Source organism: Lagopus leucura, unplaced genomic scaffold (genome assembly GCF_019238085.1).
Source record: "Lagopus leucura isolate 7727_CA_CO unplaced genomic scaffold, USGS_WTPT01 Super-Scaffold_100012, whole genome shotgun sequence".
NCBI classification, from domain to species: Eukaryota; Metazoa; Chordata; class Aves; order Galliformes; family Phasianidae; genus Lagopus; species Lagopus leucura.
Genome location: NW_024962267.1, coordinates 11,860,713 through 11,882,759, shown reverse-complemented (window position 1 = coordinate 11,882,759; position 22,047 = coordinate 11,860,713). Strand labels below are relative to the sequence as shown.

General features: G+C 47.1%; 1 protein-coding gene across 3 annotated transcripts in view; it reads right to left on the bottom strand.

The window, feature by feature from the left end:
• Positions 1-21,272, bottom strand: part of ANKRD44 (ankyrin repeat domain 44) — a 109,517-nt gene extending 88,245 nt beyond the window's left edge. For all 3 annotated transcript variants that reach the window (XM_042874553.1, XM_042874551.1, XM_042874552.1), the window contains exon 1: positions 21,202-21,272. In XM_042874553.1, the coding sequence (XP_042730487.1) occupies positions 21,202-21,228 (27 nt within the window). In that variant the 5' untranslated portion in view covers positions 21,229-21,272. The remainder of the gene's footprint in view (positions 1-21,201) is intronic.
• Between the last annotated feature and the right edge of the window lie 775 nt (positions 21,273-22,047).

Genomic DNA, 22,047 nt, shown 5'->3' with positions numbered 1-22,047 from the left:
TTTCAGCTACCTCACAGCCCAAAACCACAGGAGTGCAAAGCTGAGACCAGAAGGGCACAAAGAATGACAGCACTGGAGGGCTCGGGGTTCCTTCCCTTGCTTACTGAAGTAGATGCCTCCCTGCAGCCCTCCTCCTCCACCTCACTGGTCCTTAGGCAGCACCATTTAACCGATCACTGGGAATGAGGCTTCATTCAGCACCTTAAAATCGGCTCCCTCAGATTGCTCCCTGAGGCACTGGCAATGTTTTCAGCTAATAAGCGCTCATTGCTAAGGATGGAATTATTTATGGAACGGGTTGTATGTCTGATACCTCGTTAGTTGAACTGGTTTTCTTTAACATATGGAAGAGAGACTTGATAGCAGCAGCTTTGCTGTAGCTAGCTCTGCCCTGCAGCCACCTTCATTGCACAGAGGAGGCACGGACCACTGACACTGTGCCCAGGAACAGCCAGGAGCGCAGCACCAAGAGGGCAGGGACAAAGAGGTTCTACCATAACAGCCACTTACATACCTGATTTTACTCACCAACACCTTAAAAAGAAATAAGAACCAATAAGACTCACCAACACCTTAAAAAAAAAAAAAAAGAACCATGGCTGACACAGAGAGAAGAAGAAAGGAAAGAAAGAGGTTAACAGAGGTGAGAGCTCAGGTTCTGCTTGCAGCAAAAATTTTGCTCCTGGTAGAAAAAAAAATAGAGGAGTGACTTGAACTGCCATGTGCAGTCATCTCAACAGAGCAGACAGGAGCCCTAACAATCTGCCAGGAGACAGAAGTCTGTAAATTACATATGTGCCTCAAAGTGAGCACTGAGGTTACATGCAGACAGAAAATGTTGAGTCTCAAGTCAAAGGCCAAAATTTTCCAGAGTTAAAGGAAGTAAACATGCATATAAAAGCCAACTTTTGTTCTGAAATCAGGCCTTTTTCAACTAAAAAGGCACAACATTGTTAAAAATATGAAAGGAAGAAAAAGCTCACATAAGACCCAGACTAATAGACTCACAGTAATAATGATGACATTAATGGAGTTGTTTGGCATTTAAACAGGGATGAGCAGGACTTGGTTGTCATTTTCTTGTATTTAAGCCAAATACCTGTGAGCAATGCGTAGGAAAGCAGCATCTAAACTTAAAACCGTATAGAAGCAGCCTTGAGAATGGAAATACCAGGCAATCATCACTAAGAAAATTTAACTGCAAAACTTGGAGTAGTTTTGTTATGTTGGGGACTTATTTCAGCTTTGGTTAACTATGTCAAAGGCAACTACACAAGGCTCCTGGATGTTGGTTAGGGTTCACTGTCATCTGAATTCATACAGAAAAGAAACACAGATGCACCAGTCCCCCAGCAGAGATGTTAGCCTTTAAGTTATGTATGATCCTTTGAAGATAAAGAAGAGAAAATAAAATTTAAAAAAGCTGGACATGGCTTCTGAAGAGCAACAATTAAAACACTGAAGCATGTAGCATCCATACAAATGCTGCCTCTACCTACTCCCTCCAACACGTTCTGTGTCTGCTGTGCAGGTCCCAGCTCACCACAGACCACATGGAGCCAATTACAAGTTTAGTCATCAAGAAATTATGCCAAGCAGAATTTAACTTTGTGCTGGGTTGGACAATTCATCTCCTTTCAGCTTGGGCAGAAGCAGACAGTTTTGAAAATTGCCATTAATTACTGGGATCCTTCCACTGTGCTTCCTTAGGTCATGAAATGCGCTGTATTTTGAGGTCAGAGCATGCTGGTGTGGTCCCAGCAGCAGGCAGGAGCAGCTCTGCTGGTGCTCAGGGCACCAGTGCTCCTGCTGCCTACAGGACAGGAGACAAAGACTGGTCCTTTGGGATGCTCTCCTGTATAAGCAGACTATTTCCACACACACATTTTTAAACAGTGATAGTTCTTGCTCTCTGCAGTCAGCACCAGGCTCCCAAGGCTGATCTGGGGAAGTAAAGTATCGTAGAACCCGCCACGCCTGCAAAATCCACTGCACCTCTTTAAGTCTCCCACAAAGGCTCTTATTCTGAGAACAGCAGCTGAGACCCTGCAGAAGCTAGCCCCAAGGGCCCTTCTTTGGATTATTACTAAAACAAGCACAGGAGCACAGCAAACTCATTTGTTTATATCCTGTGCCATCTAAACCTAGGGCAACTGGTAAAGGCCAGATCAGGAAAATTACAGAAGAGACGACGCTTTTAACATCTATGCACCTGCCAAACTTCAATAACAAGACAAGTCTTGCTTGTGCAAGTACCAAGAACTAGGAGGTTGGGATGACGATGCAAGAACACAGGCCTGTGCTACCTTTAATAATCACGTGAGCATTGCTCACCCTGAAGAGCAGCAGCAGACATGTCCAACACCTGACCAGGCCAGTCCCTGGCCCTGCAGGGCATCTGACCCCGGCACTTCCTGAGTGCCTGGCTCAGACGGATCCCCAGCAGCAGCCTGGATGAACAGAGAACAAACAGCACTGACACACGGCAGCAGGGTTACCAATGATTTCCTCCACTGAGACACGGCCTGCTGCAATTAGGGCTGAGGAACGCAGCGTGGGCAGGGAGGGCCAGGCCACATCCGCAGCAGGGGCTCAGGCACACCAGCACCATGCTCCAACAGAGATACCAGGTCAACTCCACTCCTCTGCCTTACCTGCAGCTCAGGTCGCACTGCTAACGAGCAGAGAACGTTGTCATTCTTACACCAGCTGCACCAGGCAAGGTGCGGTGCGGCACACCAGCCGCCGTGCAAAGTTAAATGCACTTACAGCTACACTTAGCAGAAATGTATCTTTTAGAGAGCTACTGGAAAGGATTTCTATTTTTATTTTATCTCTGTTCCTCCTGGAAACAAACAAGCATGCTTCAGCATAAATACTATTTGGGCAATGTTATTGTTATCTAATGAGCCCTAATGAATCCAGATAAGAGACTCACAGAGATGTTATCTCCCTCATGGATGCAGAGTTCACCAGGTAATTCATAGTCACAGCTGATAACTCTCATTATTTCCCGCACTAAAGACAGAGCAGCATTTTGCCACATTTATTTGGGGGGAAGGAGACGGAAGCAGCTTTAATTATATAAATTAAGTTAAACCATAGCATGGAACAGACTGACCTCCCAGACCTTCAATTATGTAAGTAAGCCTGCCAAGTTCAGAACTGGATTTCTTCCAGTTTTTCCTGTGAAACTTGTGATTTTCTCCCATGTTATTACAACCCCCTATTTAATACAGGGATATAATCGGATCCCTATGCTTGTCCACAAGCGCAGTCTATTTTGTTCAACCAAGTTCTTGGGATATAATTGAACCTCTAAGGGTGGGTGGGTGCAGTTAATTTGTTTTGATCATGTTTCCTGTTTATAACAACGCTCCATTTCTCTGCATAAAGGAATGAGATCATCACTAAGGCATGGAAGGAGCGAGTAGCATGTTTATAGCATCCACTTTGTTCTACCTGAAATTTAGGGATGTCATCACTTTGCAAGCCTTCAAAAATGCAACTGAGCTGAAGGTGCACATGGAAAACACAGCTTTACTTTGCAGGACAACTACGGCTGAGACGTCTGCACCTGGAGAAAAGTTGTCTCTTGTTTTCCAAACCCTCCAAACAAGGAAAAAAGGAAGCTGAGAAGCTTCGTGACAGAAAACACATTTTCTGAACACATCTGAAACTTTTGTTATGTGGCTGACTTCTTTCTTCACCCAGAAGACAACTACTACACAGAGAATTATTTTGTGCCAGCATGCACGCAAACGCATCGCTGTAGGTAGAAAGCTTGCAGTATCTTTCAAAGCTACCCTGTGGACACTCTCCAAACACACATCTAGTCATTTATATAACATGGAGGTAAGTCAACACACAGTGCCACTGCTCCTGCTGAACCTTCAGCTTTTCTATGTCCAGTAGAGGTTATCAGCATCACACAGTAAATGTCCCCCCCAAACACATTCATGTCGATGCTACCTGAATATCACGACACTGAAATACAGTTAATTGCATGTTTAATATCTCATCATTGATTTTCTTTCCAAAAGCAGCCTGCTTTCATTTTAGAAGGCCACTCTATGCTTAGTAAGTATGCACCAGAGGTGGGTCTCCAGCTTAAGGAAAGAAATGAAATGCACATCTCTAAAGACTCCAAGAGTTCTCAGCAGAACTGCAGCTCCAAGCAAGCAATGAGGTGTACAGATGGGCCTAAAACACCACTGATTCAAATGCCAAAAGCTCTGGGACGTTCCAAAACCTTCCCCAAACCCATTGCCCCAGAGGGCTCAATGGCTGACTCGCCTGGTGCTCCTCGCATCAAGTGGCCCCCAGACTCCTTCTCACCAGCAGTTTTCACACATAGTACTTTCTAACCCAAACTTTAGCTCTCAGATAGACTCCTGTACAGTAGCTTAACGTCTGCTGCAGTCACAAAAGGGGAAGTGGGCACTTGCTGATGTGACTTGCAATGTTCTGATGCCAGCTCATTTAGCAAGAACTAGACTCTTATTTTCTAGCATTTCTGCTCCACATCTTCACCTAGCGCTGCCTTTGTCACAGCTTGCATATACAGGAACCCAAGCGTCCCAAGCCACCCATCCAAACCAGAAACACAAACACATTAATCTCTATTACAATACTGTAAAGCCTGTACAATCTCAGGCCATGAGATGTGTGATTCAACTTACTTCTTTGCAGGGCAATGATGCACTGCCTTCTCTAGAAGCCAATTAATCTGCACCTGCCTATCCAGAAACACAGGTGACAACCACCTTGATGAGCAACTAGGCCAGAATGCCAAGCAGCGTGGCAATACACACAACTCAGATTGCTTCAAGCTGAACAAAGGCAACAAAAAACCTCCAGCATATTGCATTACCAAGATTAGTCATAGAAAATTAGGTAATGCTAGTATACCAGGAATAGCCACACAGATCTGATTTCGTGGACCAGTGGTTCTTGGACACTAGAAATGATGGTAGAAAAAACTATGCATATAAAAATTATCTGACACAGGGCAGAATACTGCTATTACAGAACTGTGTTGCTCTCAACCACAGCAAATTGATATATAATTTACATGTAAAAGAAGACTGCAGAGATTCATTTAAATTTGCAGTTAGTATCACAAGCAATGAGACATCCAGAAATTATACTTTTACTAATTAAAAATTCAGTAAAAGACTCTTTAGTGTCTAAAATAATACAGTTAACAAATAACTACTTGGCAGCTACATCATGTTCTCCCCTTTCGTATAGTGTTAAAACAGAAATAAATTCATCCTCCAATAATTGGAGCTAGTTGAAGTTCCAAGCCTGGTAGGGAGGAAAAGAGATTGCTTTTTAGTCCCACTGCAAGTGGATTAAATTAAAGTTTACTATCATACACAAAAATGAACAACTCCTAGCTTTCAACCAGGGGCACACAAAGGAAAGGACAGTAGGTGTCTGTTCTGCTCCTGTTTTCCTTAACGCCAGGCATTTACCTGTGAACGCTCAAACACACTGGTACCAGAATTAAATCATTCACAGGGATTGCCAAGTAACAGGTCCAGGTGATTGTACACATAGTGAGGTGTAAAAAAGACAACTGTGTAACAGTTGAAAACACCATGTAAGACATTAGGACAGAAAGCAAGTAATACCATAACAAATAACTACACAAATAATTACTCAGGCTAACAATGCTGACGTCCCAGAAAACAACTAGAACAGAAATGACACCACTGTCAACCTTTACTACACAGAACGTTTACCAAAACACCACCTTTCCCTCCTTTCCTCCCAAGTTCTCCATCACCTGATGGAGCAAATCCCCAGGAGGATGATAAACACACCCAAATTCCTCACATTAATGCAATATGTCAGAGTGAATATCTAAGCCATCTGATACTTCTCCATTTTCCATTCCATTCCCTCCAGCAGCATCTCAAAAGCCACTCAGGTTGCAGACTGCTGCTGCAGCCACAAGAAAGGCAGACTGAACCACAACCAGGAGATCATGCTCAAGCTTTATTTTCTCCTTCTGGCAAGGGAAAATGCAGGTGCACCAGCCCAGCAGCGGACATTCAGCACAGCGTAGAGGATGCCTTGATTAGAGACTTGCATAGGCAGAAACGCTGCTGTACTACTTTATACCCAACTCTTTTCCTCCAATACAACACAAAAGCTCTGGAAGGTGCTCCATAACCTTCGCAGCTCCCATCAACATGCAAGAAAGAAATGAAACATGAACATCTCCTGAGCACACAAGGGGGGAAATGCTACACCCACCCATCAACTTTGCCCATTAACTCTGGTGGAGACAAGCTTCACTGGCTGTGTATCTAAAAGGTAAGTCCTGAACAGTAATATTTATCATTATTGTCACTGACCACCAAGGTAAACCCAGAAAGGTTTCACATTGGCTATTCAATGAAAGGTTAATTGTACAAAGTAAACCATGTTCAAACAATCTGGTTAACAATTGCAGAGGAGAGACTTCTATTTACCCTACAAGCAAACAAATGTATTTCATGTCAGTGCTGCAGGGCTGCTATCTCTGCCAGCAGAAGATAAATGCATTTCTCATGCTAGCCTGAGCCTGCACATGCTGCACAAACATACTGCGGAATAACAGCACATATGCAAGGAGTTCATAGCAGACCTGGGAAACAGATGGCCCCATACAGCACGCACAGCCCTCCCACAGCTCTGCCCTGCCACACAGCCTTCACCTTCACACAGCAAAGGAGAACAGCAATGAGTAAGATTATAGAATCATAAAGTCACTTAAGTTGAAAGGGACCTTTAAAGGTCACCTAGTCCAACTCCCTGATCAACATTCCCTCATACCCCATTCTTTAATACCCCTAAAGCACGCCAGTCCTGCTGGTCTTGCAAATCCCAGCAACCCCTTAAGATGCTAATTACTCAGTGGAGTGATTTAGACCAAGTCCTGCAGTAGTCCAGTACCCAACCTCTCTGGGAGTGGGGTGTGCACCACTGGCATCATCCTACCCCATGTTTTCTTTTCCTTTTCCTTTGTTTCTATTAACTCAAACTCAATCTCCACCAGCAGGGAGTAAGACAGGCCAACAGTGCATTGGAGATTTGCTCCTGCAGTCACTTACGCACTTCATTTATCTGGTTGAAAAGAGAAGGTAGAGCACTGCCATGCTGCTGCCATTCAATGATTTGATTCTCAAGATTTGGGGAAGCACTGGCAGGCACAGCCCAGAGGCATGAGCTGCTGGCCCACAAGGTGCATTTGGGCACATGCCCTACAATTGCTGCTAGGTTCCCAACTGTGCCCCAAGATTGTGAGAGATGCTGCACCAGCCACAATAAGGTCAGTCTTTTCACAGAGTCTACAGGAGGGAAAACAGTCAAATCTTAACAACACTGGACATAACACATGGGGATTTAAAGGAGAGAGAAGACACGCACCAGAAATAAATCAGACAGGACTAAGAAAGGTAAAATTACATAGCTCTAAGGCATCTTGCTAAGCAGCCTAAGAACGAAGGACAAGAATCAGCTGCTGCTTGTAATGCACCACATCCAACCTAAATCTTCCCTCCCTCAACTTAAAACCATTTCCCCTTGTCTTGCAGTTATCAAGGGGAAATGGTTTTAAGTTGAGGGAGGGAAGATTGAGGTTGGATGTCAGGGGGAAGTTCTTAACAGAGAGAGTGGTGAAATGCTGGAATAGGCTGCCCAGAGAGGTTGTGGATGCCCCGTCCCTTGGAGGTGTTCAAGGCCAGATTGGATGGGGCCCTGGGCAGCCTGGTCTAGTATTAAATGGGGAGGTTGGCGGCCCTGCATGTGGCTGGGGGGGTTGGAGATTCACGATCCTTGAGGTCCCTTCCAACCCTGGCCATTCTGTGATTCTGTGAATGTTACAATACCACATCTGCACTCCACTGGTCTTTTAAAAAAGCAGTAGCTAAAGACTGTACTTACATACAAAAAAAAAAAAAAAAAAAAAAAACAGAAGAAGGAAAACTTTGTAAAACAGGTTAGAGCAGGCTTTTCTTATTTTGGTACATGAAACTTGACTTCACTTCCTGGGCTATGCTGGAACACGGCTCAGTGCTGGCAGTTCAGCGGTGGCCAAGTCCTGCTCCTAGGGCCAAGGGAGCAAGGACCTTCGGGCAGCTGCCTGCTCACAGCCTGCATCTCTTGTGTGCTGCTCTCAGAAAGCCCCACTAGGACATAATGGAAACCACAGCCCTATCGCTACTGCAGCTCTCCAAAAGGATTTTGATGTAGAGCCCACACAGGAGAAATGTGCAGAATAAAGAACGAGTTTGTAAATCATTTCTTAGTTCTGTAAATACTGCACGTTTGTCTTAAATATATTATAAACTTTAAAATATATGTTGCTGTCTTATGTTAATAGTGCAGTATTCAGTATACAGTACATCTACGTACTGGACACATTCCTAACATTGAATAACACTCCTTACCTTTTAGAGTCAGGATGTGGTTTTATTGATCTTTTAAGCATGAAACTATGTGGAGCCACACACCAAAATAAAATCTTTTAAATAAAAATTCAACTTCATTTAGAAACTCAACTGCAGCTACAAAAATAGGTGCCGCCTAGCACCAGGACAGAGCTCTTCACATGCATATTTTAGCACCAGATAATTCAAAACCAGACAGAATGCAAAATAGAAGGTACAGACTTTCATGGTCCGGAGACAGAAGGCAACATTCAAAGAGGAATTCTTGACAAGTGGTTTCAACAAGGAAGAAGAGGACACTGTCTCAAAGGTTCAGGATCCAAAGATGTATGCCCTGGTGTAGAACTGCTATGCATGTGTACATGCATACACAGAGCATTCTTTATTTAAGAAGAAATACCTGGATTGGCCAGGCCAGGTGCCAGGTCCCCGCTGAGCCATTCCAGCCCAGCTACCTGCACTGGACTCCTCCTTTACATAAACTCTGAAAGACAGCAGCACTGCTGAGTGTGCAAGTCAAGCAAAATCTCAGCTGGCAGAACAAGTAGCATGCAATAATTTCAAAAGACAAGAAGAAAGCAGGAAAAAATATCAAAAAGAAAGAACAGATGAAAATAATTATAAGACACTTTCAGAGACAGACTGTGGGTGGCTTAAGAAGAAGCAAGACAAAGTTCAGGATGGGAAAATCACAGTCAGCCAAAAGGTCTCAAGTACTCTGATGAGGGGGAGAACATGTCACAGGATCGACAAGCAGAATTCAGTAAGATAACCAGGTTGAAGTGGAACAGGGGCACTGAGGTTTTATTGAAGATGCAAGTTCTGACAACAGTAAGACAGTAGCTCTGAGTGGTGCATACTACTTTTGCATGCTCTGGAAAAGTAGAAAGAAAGGAAAAAACATCATTGCTCACTTTTAAATGGTGGGTTAACCTGAGCAATGCAACTACAGGCCAGTCATTGGAGACTTGCAACGGGGGCCTCTGAACAGCAGGGAACTGTGGCTATGCGCAGACCTACATCTTTGTAACACCAGATGGGACGCTTCTATTACACTCATGATGAGAAGCAATGTTGACGCTTTCATATCAGAGAAGCACAGTCGTCCTTAAAAGAAAATATTCAACATTTGAGAAAGGAAATGCTCTAAGCACAATGTTCGGGTTTCTCCTCCCAAGGGAAGCACAGCAGTGCATCGTTTCTGCTCTCATCGTCTCTCCTCTCCTCTTTGGTCCCCCAGACATTCCCATGTGGAACAAACAACTGCAGAGGCTCCATTCAGAATTGATTGGAATGAAAAAGAGATCAGTCCCCTGATGTCAGCATGAACACATCAATACAGCTGCGACACCAAGCCAACCTGCTACAGTAAAAGTAATGCTTACAATGTGGTTTCAGAGCATGGAGTTCAAAGGATAAACTGGCATCAGCAACAGAGAACACCTGCCTTATCACAAAGGCTTTGTCTGACATAAAACAGCCTGTCCCAGGAACTGAAGGTATATAAATAAATACCATTCCTGGCTGTTACTCTCACAACCTCATCTAACTTGCCCATTTCTTCTCAAGATTTGACTTAATTCAGTTCACCTATAAGCATTTAGATAGTATGCTCCGTAATCATGAGAAACAGTTAAACGTATTCACAGATCTGCTGTGTACAGATTTTATCTGCTCTTAACTTTTAGATCTTCACTATTCCTTTCAGCGGGAATTTATTATGAAGGCAAAAAGATAACAAATATATCGAGCTCTTAAAATCCACATAGGCAGCAGAAACTCTGATATGTCTTTTGTAACTAGAAGTCTTAAGCATCCAAATTTCTGAATAAATCATAAGCACTATAACATATGAACCTACACTACTAGCAAGTCACTAGGAAAACAAAAAAACATCTACTTCAACCAAGTGTCCTGATGCTAACAGACCCATGTCACCCACCTGACATTAAAACTTCCACTTATTCTTCTGTTACACCAGTAACCAAAATGTTCTAAACAGGCAGCTCTTCTAACTGACAGAAAGAACACTTGTGATCAGGAAACATCCCTTAGTTTATCTCTCTCCCTTCCACTCATTCATCTGTATAGTAACATGCTGGAAATATTTGTACTGAAATGCAAGAAAGCATCTACAGTGCACCATTTAAAGATTAAATATGTTTCTGAATCGAAGAATCAGTATCTTAAAGCCACTGTTACCTTATAACAGGGTAGATTTTGACACTATTACATTCTTGACATATTCACAAGGATATGTCTAGAGCGCACTTACTTTCCCTTAGTTTTACAGCTTTCATTAAACCAGACAATGGCTTATTTTTCTCTCACTGCATGCTGAAACTGGAACTGCCTGCCTTGGCAACAGAATCCTCCAAATGAAGAAGCATCCAAAAGCATCTTCATGTATCATTACGCTTGCCACAGCTACATCACAGCTTGATCAGAAAGCCGTATCACAGGACAAAAACAGCGTGCTTCTCAGGGTCTGCAAGAAAAAGTTACGGAAAGCAAGTGGGGAAGAGAAGGAGTTTTTATATCAGCTTCATACTTTAAAAACAGCAGAAAATCACTCAAGTGCCAGCCCATTCCACCACGCTTCTAGGAGGAACAAGGCAAGCACTTACAGTCCTGTGTTAGCCTCTTTCTGGCCACAGTAGTAAGCAAAAGTCCTGGGCCTTTACAGCGCTGCTGCTGGTATCACGAATACAACATCAGGTTTCATTAAGGCTGCAAAAAGTCTCATTCCGTGTGCATATAAGAAAACCAACAGCAGAGACATCCGTGACATCCCCTCACAGAATTCCTCATGTCCGCCATCCCAGACGCTCACAGAAATAAGGAATAAGACTTTCCAACATGGCGTTCTCACTCTTCCTCCTCTCACACTATCAAAAAGGCTGAAAACCATTTAATAAAAGGAAGTTCCAACATCACTGACGTACAGGGGACCAGAATCTGAAGTAATACCAGTCCTCCAGTTACTCTGAGCCTTTGCAAAAAAGGAAAAAAAAAAAGAAAGTAAAGATATAGGTCATTCACTAGGACATTTGTTTCCATGCTGTTTGTGGTTCTGCTGGTTCTGCTTTTAAATTACCTTAACATCCTCTGGATGCTTATGAATCTGCTGCTCAACAATTTGCTTTGTACACTTCACAATGTGGGCATTACAGTCGCTAATCCCCTGGCTCCTCACTTCCTCCTTTTTAAATGCCATGTTTGTCTTAAGTCCTGGGCTCTCCTTATCCTCCAAAACTCACGAAGTCTTCACAAAGTTTCACTCTACTGTGGCCATTTTAATTCTTCTTGAGTCTTTTCTGCCTGCATCCATCCATTTGCACACCTTCCATATCACATGGCAAGCAGACCTTTCACACCATTTGTCATTGTCCTCAGCTTACATCTGATACGCCTATGAAATCATTTCCATTTTGCTTAATAAAATAAACAAGAGACATTGAGAGTTTAAGGCCAAAAAGAATGAGGAAAAGCCCTATTTATAAATGTAAGAAATTAAGAGCCACAGATGACATACTATACCCAAAACTATCTGGGAAACCACTGACTGCTGCCACTACCTCCAGCCTCCAGACGCTGTTAGGACAAAAGCAGCCTGGTTTCCTGCAGCCCAGAATGAAGGGGATGGCAACACCCCACGTAGAACTAAGGATTCTTTACCACTGAGCTCCAGAGCACTGCAGATCCTGTGGCTGCATCAAGAAAGGAAAAGGCTCTGCTGAATATAGACCGGGTGGAAGGAAATGGAGGAGAAAGTCTGACCTTTGCATGTCCTCTGTGACACAGGATCGGGTGTGAGAAGTCTGAATTTCGGGAAGTGTTGGGTGCCCACGCAAAGCAGGGCTGCTGAGCAGGCAGGAAGGGCTGCTGGGAGCATCAGTCCACAGTCATAAGATGCATGCTGGGGCTAACACTGGGAGGGATCAGCACACTGCTGCTTCTCTGATAGAGAAGGAAAAAAATATATGGTTTTCCAACTTTTAATAATTATTGCCTCTCTCTGTACCAAATGCAGAAGCCGTACAGCTGAGGCAAGGTCTGCTTGCAGGGGAGCAAAGCTTGGCCAAATCACCACGTCCCTCTGCCCCGAGACCTGACAGGGAAACACACTGCCCTCTCCTTCCATTCCCTGTCCTTTCTTCTCCACTCCTAGAACCCCACAATTACTTCACCATCAGGAACTGTCAGGGGCATCCCATTACGCATCATAAATGAGGGTGGATATGGGGAAACCATTTGTCTCGGCAGACAGAGGAGGCAAGTGAAATACTTTGCTACTCAAAGCCAGCAATCATTACGCACAAATGTAAAGAGCAGAAAAAATCTTTGACGTTTCCCAGCCATAAAAATGTTTTACCAGTAAAAGCAGCCTTTAACAGGCAGTGTATTTTCAGCCACAGCGAGGCAGAAAGCAGCATAAGATAGTATTCACATTGAGCCAATAATAAAGTAAACCACCAAAATGATGGCCCGTGTCACTCCGAAATGCAGAGCCAATTTCACACCTCTAAGCATCCTATACTCAGGAAATGACAAGATTTATTCAGAGTGCAGAGGGGCAAGCAATGTGGAGATGGAATACTTTTCTCTTTGAAGATGTGCTGAACATCTTTCATTTTCTACTTCGGGGGCTACCTCTCAAACTAAGGAAAAAGAAAGGACAAGAAAAATATCCTATATGAAGTGTAAATGAGAGCAGATGGGTATAACTTGTAATTACTGCCTTGATTCCTAAATTCCCAGACAGCCATGTAGGATTAATCTGTCCAAATCCACAGCTGAAAAACCCCTTTACATCTCCAATAGTCAGTACCCCTCTGAGGGCTGGCTTCCAGGCTCTTGATGGAAGGGATGGAAAGTCACAGCACCGCAGTGCCACACCAGGACCTGCCCAAGTGCTCAGCACAGAGCCTGCTCCCTTCTGCAGCAGCTTTGAGACAAATCCTGGGGAAATGCACCAGGTCTCAGACCAATCAAACATTTCAGCCTGTGGCACTCCAGAGAGCCAGACAGCTCTGTGCAGCGCTTCCTGAGCAAGCAACACAGTTAATTAACTCTGTGTTGATTAATGGTGAGCTCTCACATCAAGAATTTATTCAGTCTGTTATTATATACAAGGTCATAATTGCCAAACAGCCTCAGCTAAATACCATTCCTTGCAGTCTACTCTTTAAGTATCATAATGTAAAATTAATTGGTACTTGTTTGCTAATGAACGTGAAATATTTTAAGTCCTGCACCATAAAACTTACCACTGGTATGCTCTTCTCTAAACACCCAGGAATGAACTGTTTTATTCCTTGGGAAGAGCCTCCTCTCTGAAACTGATGTGGGATGGGGGCTTTCTGAGTTCAGATATCTGCCAAAAGGGCTCTCCTGCAATAATTAGCCAGCAGTTATTCCACTTGCACAGTGCATTAAAACAGATTAGCAAGTGATGCTTTTATGCAAAGGGCACCCACACCAAAATATCCACCCAGAACAATTGTCTGGGGGAAGCTGTTTCTGTACACTTCCAAGTGCAGCTGAGATTAGCTCACAGCAAATAATGTAACTCTGCCTTGGGGAAGCAGGGATGATCAAAAAGACACTTTAACTCCTTTGTTCCTTCTGTGATCCTAAAGTCCAGGGCTAGCCTCAGTGTAAAGAGCTTGCAGCAAGGACCTGCTCCGAAAGTCCCAACGCTGAGATAAGCTACTGCTAAGGGTCGGAGAAGTCAGAAGCAGCATCATCAGCCAGGCTCTGCCATGGCGGGATAGGAAAGCGGTGAGTGGCAATGAGTGGCAGTGAGCAGCTCCTCTCTGCAGCCTCACCCACCTCCCATCTGCAAGGGGCAGCCTCTTAGCCATTTCTAGCCAAAGAAAGCCTCTGCAGCTTCTATTTCTGTGGAAATTACACATATATTTCTTCTGTTTATATTGCTAAGGATGTGCCGCTAATGCAAACCTTTTCTTCAGATGTATGCTTCAAGAAGTGGTTGAGCTGCACAAACTAGGTCTGACTGTTTTTTAAATTAGTTCAAGGTGGACTTGGCAAAAATATGGCTTTTGTGTCAATGCCACTCATCACACTGCAAACTGCCGGGACCAGCACAGCTCTGAGGGGAAGACAACATGCAGGAATGTGCGCAGGAAGGCACGCTCCACCAGGCTCTCCTCCAAGCAAATCACTTACTCTTTTTGTAGAGAGACTTGCTGCACTAGTGAGACATCCACTGTGGCTTAAAGCTATCACTGTGCATGTTCAAGGGTCAATTAATGTTATCAAAACACTTTGTTAAAACCAGACAGAAATCTGGACTGCTTTCTCTCCAAGCCTACTGCCTGAAAGCAAACAAATTACAACACAGAGAGCACCAAGAACGAAACAGTCATTATCTCCCAAACGTAACATTGTCACAGAGATTGCAGCACCTACAGAGCTGTAGCACAGTTATTCCCAGTGCTGGGTTTTGATGCTGTAATATCCCAGCCAGCAGCGGTGCCGTTCCGTCCAGCAGACTGTGCAGCTCGATGGGCTCATGGGGTTGGGTAACACACGGAGGGGTTCTGTTACTCCTGCAGGTCAAAGCCTCCCTGGGGAACACCCTGTGTTGGCCATTGGGCAGAGAGCTGTAAAAAGGCACGAGGTAAAACCCCGCTCTGTACTAAAGGTTTTTGAAGGCAGAAAATACAGAAGCAAAGCTTAGGGAACCAAATTACATCTGCTTGTCTGCTTCCTTAATATTTTTGATCCCACAGAGCCAAGTGCAGAACTCTCCAGACCACTGTCAGCAGTCTACAGGCCTTTGAAGGCCTTCTTGAAAGTGCTGGAGACCACGTGTCTGCACAGCATCAATCAGAAGGAATCACACCAAGGTCTTCAGACAGCTGTCTGCAGAACTCTGCAGAACTCTGCTGGCATTGCAGGAACCAGAGGTGCCTGTCCTGCTGCTCGCTGTCATTCCCAGCTCCATTTCCAGGCAGTTCTGGTACATCTCTGGTCTACATGGCCACGGGAGTGAATTGTATTTCCTCTGTGGAGGAGGACAAATTTACTCAGCTCTATTTGCTCTCACTGCACTGCAGAATTAATACTTCTCTGGGCAGCGAGGCACAAATTCACTAGTCTTCACAAGAACACTTCTGATAGGAGTATCCTCTTCTACCTAGAAGCTGATTACACATATACAATACTGACATACAACAAACAAAACACAGCAAGAAGACTACCCAGTTTCAGCCTGATGTGAAACAGACCTTGTGTGAACATGCCCAGGAGCACCACCCTGTCCACCAACAGCAGCTTTCCTGTTTGAGAAGTTACCTCCATTTCTCAGAACCCAGCCAGCCTTAATGTGCGCAGCAGGCAATGCAGCCCCGCACTGTGAGGCTGCTTAATCTAAACAAGTGGCACTGCCACACAAAAGGCTGATCTCATTTTTACCACTCGCTCTGCCAGCACACAACGCTAAGCCCATGACACAGGCTTAGCCGCCCACTGCCAACAGCCAGAATAAACCTTTACTTCCCAGGTGACCTAGAAATCATTTCCTTAGAGAGCATTTTCTCTTACGCAGCACCAGTGCCTATTTCACGCACTACAGAGCCAACATCAAAATAGGCTGTTTGCTAACACCATGCTATGAAACTGCATGCCACCATTTGTTTCCCCTTTTGCAACACCGTAAGACTGGCATCAGCCCACGCAGCACAAACGGCACTGGCAGAGCATGCAGAGAGGCAGAGCAGCCCGAGATTCCCCATGGAAAGTAGCACTTGGGGCTGGGTTCTCACTGCCTCTGCTGTGTCCTCAGCCTGAACTTTGCCATGGAAATCATTCAGCTTCACCACCAGTGGGGAGGACAGCCACAGGGCCGCTCACCTATGTACACCACTGAGGTAGAAAGGATGCTTATGGGCTCTGGCACTGTACCCACGTGGCTGCTGAGGCTTTTTGGACACTTTCCTGGAGTCAATGACTAAATAAGTCCCTCTCTTGATTTTAAATTAGAGATAAATGCTGAGTGTCTCACTGGCAAGCGCATTAAGGCCGCTGGAAGTACAAAGATAATACAGGGTATTTCAGGCCTTTGTTCTCTCCTTTTCACCCACAGCATGCTAAGCAAGCAAAGAACACACTGAGCAAATCAGTGTTTTGCTGGTACCATCACAGGCTTCAGCCCCTAAATCCTGCTGGCCCACAGCTAGGAACGGAAGAACGAAAATACAGTGAAGAGCACACGTTGCCCACCTGTCTGTTACAAGGGAAAACCAAACTTCACCCATAGACAGACAGAGCCACAGGTGCTGCCACAATCTCCCCAGAGTCAGCCCAGAGCCAACACAGAGCTCGGTCTGAGGATGGGGAGCCAGGACACAGCCTGCAGCTCAGGAAGGCAGCAACGCCTCACATTTACCTTTGTGCTATTAAAAGTCTTTAAGTTACATGGTCTGCTCTTGTTACTCTCTCTCTCTACAGCAAATACTTTGATTACAGAGACACCAGCTACAGGTGTGCAACTCAGGAGGCACCACGTGATATTTCTGCTCAAAGTCTTCGCATGGACAAAAAACACTGGAAAAAGCAACAAGTATTTGAAGTTATAACAGCTGCAACACAAGGGGGGAAAAACAGTCATTAGATGAGGTCACAGAACATGCCAGAAGAGAAGTGGCAATGCCTAAACATTAGATTATCCATCATACTGGTTATCTGCAGATTTTTGTGCCAATGAAGTAATCAAGACACAGACCTTGCAGCAATCCTGCAATAGACATCATCCAAGAGCACAAGCATTTTCTTTTTGTGAGAAACCAATTTATTTATGCAAAAAGCCGCCTGCCCAGCTCAGCACACAGCTCCAGTCAGGTGCATCTGTCAGAGCTGCGCACCCACCACTGCTGTACTTCCTTCCTCATAGGGATGCAGCAGCACGCAGCTGCAGGGAGGGTGGGGGCATTATCCAAGCACTTCCTTTAAAATTCAGAAGCAAGCCATAACAAATCATTCCAGCACAGGAACACATGTCCGCACATCAAGCTGGCTCATAACACAAAGCACAAACATCCAGCTCACGTTAGGCTCGGAGCTTCAGTGCTGTGAGGCAAGGCCACGCAAACAGCCTCCATTTCTGGCTGTACAGCTGCAGAAAGGAGCAACTTCTTCCCCTCAAAGCAAAACACACGCCGTCAAAAAGCACGCACCTTCTCAAAACGTCCCAATTACCCAGCCACAACTAAATGCTGTAATTTGTTGACCAGCTCCTCGCAAACTTTAGTAGTGACCTCAAACCCTTGGATTAAACTGCAAAATAATTTCCCCTTTTTGAAAGTCATTTTGTGATTCTTTGATTCCCACCCATCAGCAGCTGCAGGGCAAAGCAGCAGGCTGCTACACGTCCCAGTGCAGCAGCTAGAACCAGGCTGAGGCCACAGGCAGCAGCTGGGGGAACCGCTTAGCCCGAGCTTTCCAGCTACCAAAACCATCCTGCTGTTCCTAATAGCCCTGCAGGAAGGGATGGGGACTGGCAAGGGAAGCTCGGCGGAGAGGAAAACACGGCCACAAGATACGTGACATCCTGGCCACACCTGACCTGCACCCAACTCCATGGGGCAGGGTGCTGGCCCACATGAACACACAGCTTAGCATCACCCAGCAATGCTGACAGCAGGGAAGGAACCGCAGGACCCCACAGTCTGATCTGTGGGCTGTGCACAGGTTCACCACTCTGACATTGCACGGCACATCGGGGGCACCTTCTGAGATGCTCTCCTTATCTGAGAGAAATGAAACAGACAGCTGTGCCACTCGAGTGACTCTGAAATAAGTTAAAAGCACCATCATTTGGAAATGTAATCAGCTCCGTTAGGAGACTATTTGTTACTGTTTCCTCATTTCCCTTTTAAGTGTATTCAGATCAAGCCCTACCTTTTCCCAGATGATTTTTACGATTTCTGACATCTGTTTAAAATCATTTTAAACATCTGTTCAGTGCTGTTTCTCTGTGACCATAATAAAATGGATCCTGATGGTCAGCGAGAACTGTCAGACCCAGGAAAGCACCTGGGAAAGGCGGAGAAACAGCCCCTTTGGCTCCACTGCTTTCAGCCACTGAGGACAACAAGCGAACACTGGGGGGACAGAACAAGGTTCTGCAGCTAACAGTGGCCTCGCTGCATGCCTCAACCATCTACCCAGGCTCCATTGCCCCCACCACACTCATAAGGGTAACCTATTATTGTGATGTTTCCTACATACGGGCCAAAAACACCGAGGTACATATAGCTCAGCAGCAGCGAGGTGCATGTAGCCTCTGGCAAGCTCCAGCCAGTGGGACTGTGTGATGTTTTAACCTTTCATCAGAGCGCTGACAGTAGCACTTGTCAGTGCACTTGCTGTCCACAGCCATCAGTGGAAACCCTGAGGATTAAAGGCACGTTCAGCAGGACATCCTGGCTCTCTCCTGAAAAGCCTGCAAACAATAAACACGCAAATGGCTCTCGGGAAACAGAGCACCCCGTGTGAGGGCAAGCAATGGAAGACAGGCCGTGCCTGAGCTGCCAGCAGCGGGCAGGGAGCTCCAGGGGCAAGGTAGAATCCAGGCTGCTGGAGGAGCAGCCACAGCACTTGGGAGAACGATAGTAAAGGGAGAGGAGACTCACAAGGAAGAACATCAGAGCAGTAACTCTGAGAATGCAAAAAATATACACTTTGAGTGCTTTAAAGCAATTTGCATGCTTGCTGTGATCAATATTCACTGCAAAAGTGGTGAAAAAAAAAAACAGGTCAAAAAAGTTTTAAGTTTTTGAATACTTCTTGCAGTATTTTCCTGTGACAGCAGAAACATTTAGAACTTGTACAACTGCACAGACACATCATCGTCACAGCATTTTAACCTTTGTGTCAAATAGGCTCAGACTGCTTTCAATTTAACGTTCAGCCTTTCAAAAGGACTAGTGAAGGCAGACAGACCCGAAGGAAATTCACGCAGAAATGAACAATGGCAGAGATGCACTTCTGGTGTTTAAGGGTTTCTCATGGCACAACAGATGAGCTAGCAGTTGTGCCCACTCAGAAACAAGTTCAAGTAACCTACATGCCCAAAATAAAACATGCAACAATCTGGAATTGAGCTCTCCCACCTGTACAGACAGCAGTGACCATCTCTTTAGAGATTTAAGCACAGTAGTACTTCAGCACCTACCAGCAGCAATAGAGAAGCAATAAGGGAAGTCTGCTTTGTCTGCCCTCAAGCCTGGGTTTGGTTTCTCAGCTGCCTGAAGGCTCTGCATTCTACCGGATGCTACAGATAACATGTAGCAAGGAAGGCAGGGAGGAAACAGGGTACCTGGAGAAATGTGCTTAAGCTTCCCATGTGAGGATCTACAGTCTCCTCCTACACACACCTCTCCTCCCAACCAATGCCCTGGTCACACAGCAGCATGCACTGCAGAATCACAGCCAGAGGCAGGGGGGAATGGCTGGTTTCAGCTGGCCTTCCCTAGGCATCACAGACTCGCCTGTAGCATCTGCACACAGCGCAGCCCAGGTCACAGCCACAGAAGCACCCTACATATGGCAACTCTGTGGCAGGGAGCTGCCAACACAGGCGGCTGCGGTTGCCTACATCTGAGCCAAAGGAAATCGCTTCCTGAACTGCCTCAAGCTATCACTGCACAGCTCACTCTGCGTTCCAGAGCAGGAAGAAGAGCAGAAACAACCCCAGCGAGTCCAAGTGCAGGCAGAGATTGTTACACAGAGCCTCCCAGCGCACCTCTCCTCAGCCCAGCTCCACCTGGGCAGCTGCAGTACGTGGGCAGCTGCTGCCACTTCACCTCCAACAGCTGCAGCAACTCAGGCAGATTCAGTATGGCACGTGAGCTCCGAGCGTGCAGCAAGGCAGACTGAGCACTCAGCCCTGCTGTGAGGGACTACACAGCAGCCTGGAGCATCTCCTACTGCTTTGCTCCCAGGGAAGTGAAAGAGGACCTAGTGAAGAAACTGAGAATAAAACCACACGGGACCCAATAAGAAGCACTCCAACAGAGCAGTTCGTTCCTCTGGCAGGTGACCAGAGATGGGCTACCCACCAAGAAAACCCGTCTGCCTGTTGCACGGCCGGGCCAGGAGCCCGCAGGTAGACAGCACAGCCGAGGTGCGGGTGCCGCGCCGGGAGCCCACAGACACTGCTTCGCACAACGCAGCGATGCGCTGCGGACAGAGCCGGGTCACACGGCGCTGCTTTCTCTCCAAGAGCCGCTTCGCCCTTTTTTCCTCTCGCAGCAGCCCCGGGCAGGGCAGTGCCGCTGAGAGCGGCCGCGGGGCTCGGCTCGGCACGGCTCGGTTACCGGCGGGCACCGCGTTACGCACGGCAAGGCGAGCAGCAGCCAGCCGAGAACGCGGATAAAGCGGTGCGCACGAACCGAAACACCCACCGACAACACGCATTAAAAGCTCTTCGCTTTAAGAGACGAGAAATAACTCAGCACCGCTCACAGCCGCCCGCCCACCGCCATTTACCCGACCCGAGCTGCAGCTCCCTCACGGCCCTGACAAACAAGCACGGCTCGGGTCGGCAGCCCGGCGCCGGGCGGGCAGAGCCGCGGGCCGCCCAGAGCCGCCGACCCCTCGGGCGGGCAGCGGCCGAGAGCCGCCCCCCGCGGCCGGGGACGCCCCGGATGAGGCCGTCGCTCTCCCACCCGCTGCCGGCCCTTCCCGGCGGCCGGGGCCCGCCGCTCCCCTCCCGCCCGGCACCCACCTGGTCGGCGAGCTTGAGCACGGCCATCCTCCTCCTCCGCCGCCGCTCCTCCCGCGCACATGCAGCTCCAGCGACGGGCGGCGCGCGCGCCCCGCGACCGACGCCGCTTCTGCTGCTGAAGCTGCAGCTCCGCGCCGGCGGGGCGGGGCCGCGAAGGCCGCCTCGCCTCGCCCGGCGCGGCCCAGCCCAGGAAGAAGCGGGAGCGGACGAGCCGCCTCGCGCGGGCCGCACCGCCGCCTGCCGCTGCCTTTGTTCGCGCCGCCGCCCGCTGCCTCGGCGGCGCGGACCCGGGGCTGCCCCGCGCGGCCGCGTTCGGGGGCGGTGCCGCCAGAGCCCGCCCTGAGCCTCGAGGGCGGCCCCGCGCCGAGGCCTGGAGCCGCGGGCACCTGTGCGCCGCCCGGCCCGCCGTGCCCGCGCGTCCCCCCGCCCCGAGGCGCGGACGCTGTAGCTCCGCCGTGACTTTTTGACCCGCTGTCACGGAATGGAGGGACTGCGAGCAGTGAAAGAAAGAGCAATGTCTTCCGTGGAAGAAAAGCCAGCAAGGAGGCAGACGTTTGCGTTAGGCTTTTGTGGTATCATTACAAATGGGACTTACATTAACAGAAACTGCGTTTTGACTCCGTCTATTTTCAACAAGTCTTACTAGAGAGCCCGTGTCACTGTACACCAGCTTGTGGAAAGAAAGCAAAAAATAAAAGAGCAGCAAGATGGAAGCCAAGAGCCGCTCGGTTCATCTGAACTCAGGCCCTTTTGCTCTCAGTAGCTGCACCCCCTACGGTACTCCTCACGGCAGCACCATGCTGGCAGCAGCAGGCTGCTCTGTGTCACAGCAGTCGCTAAGGAGCG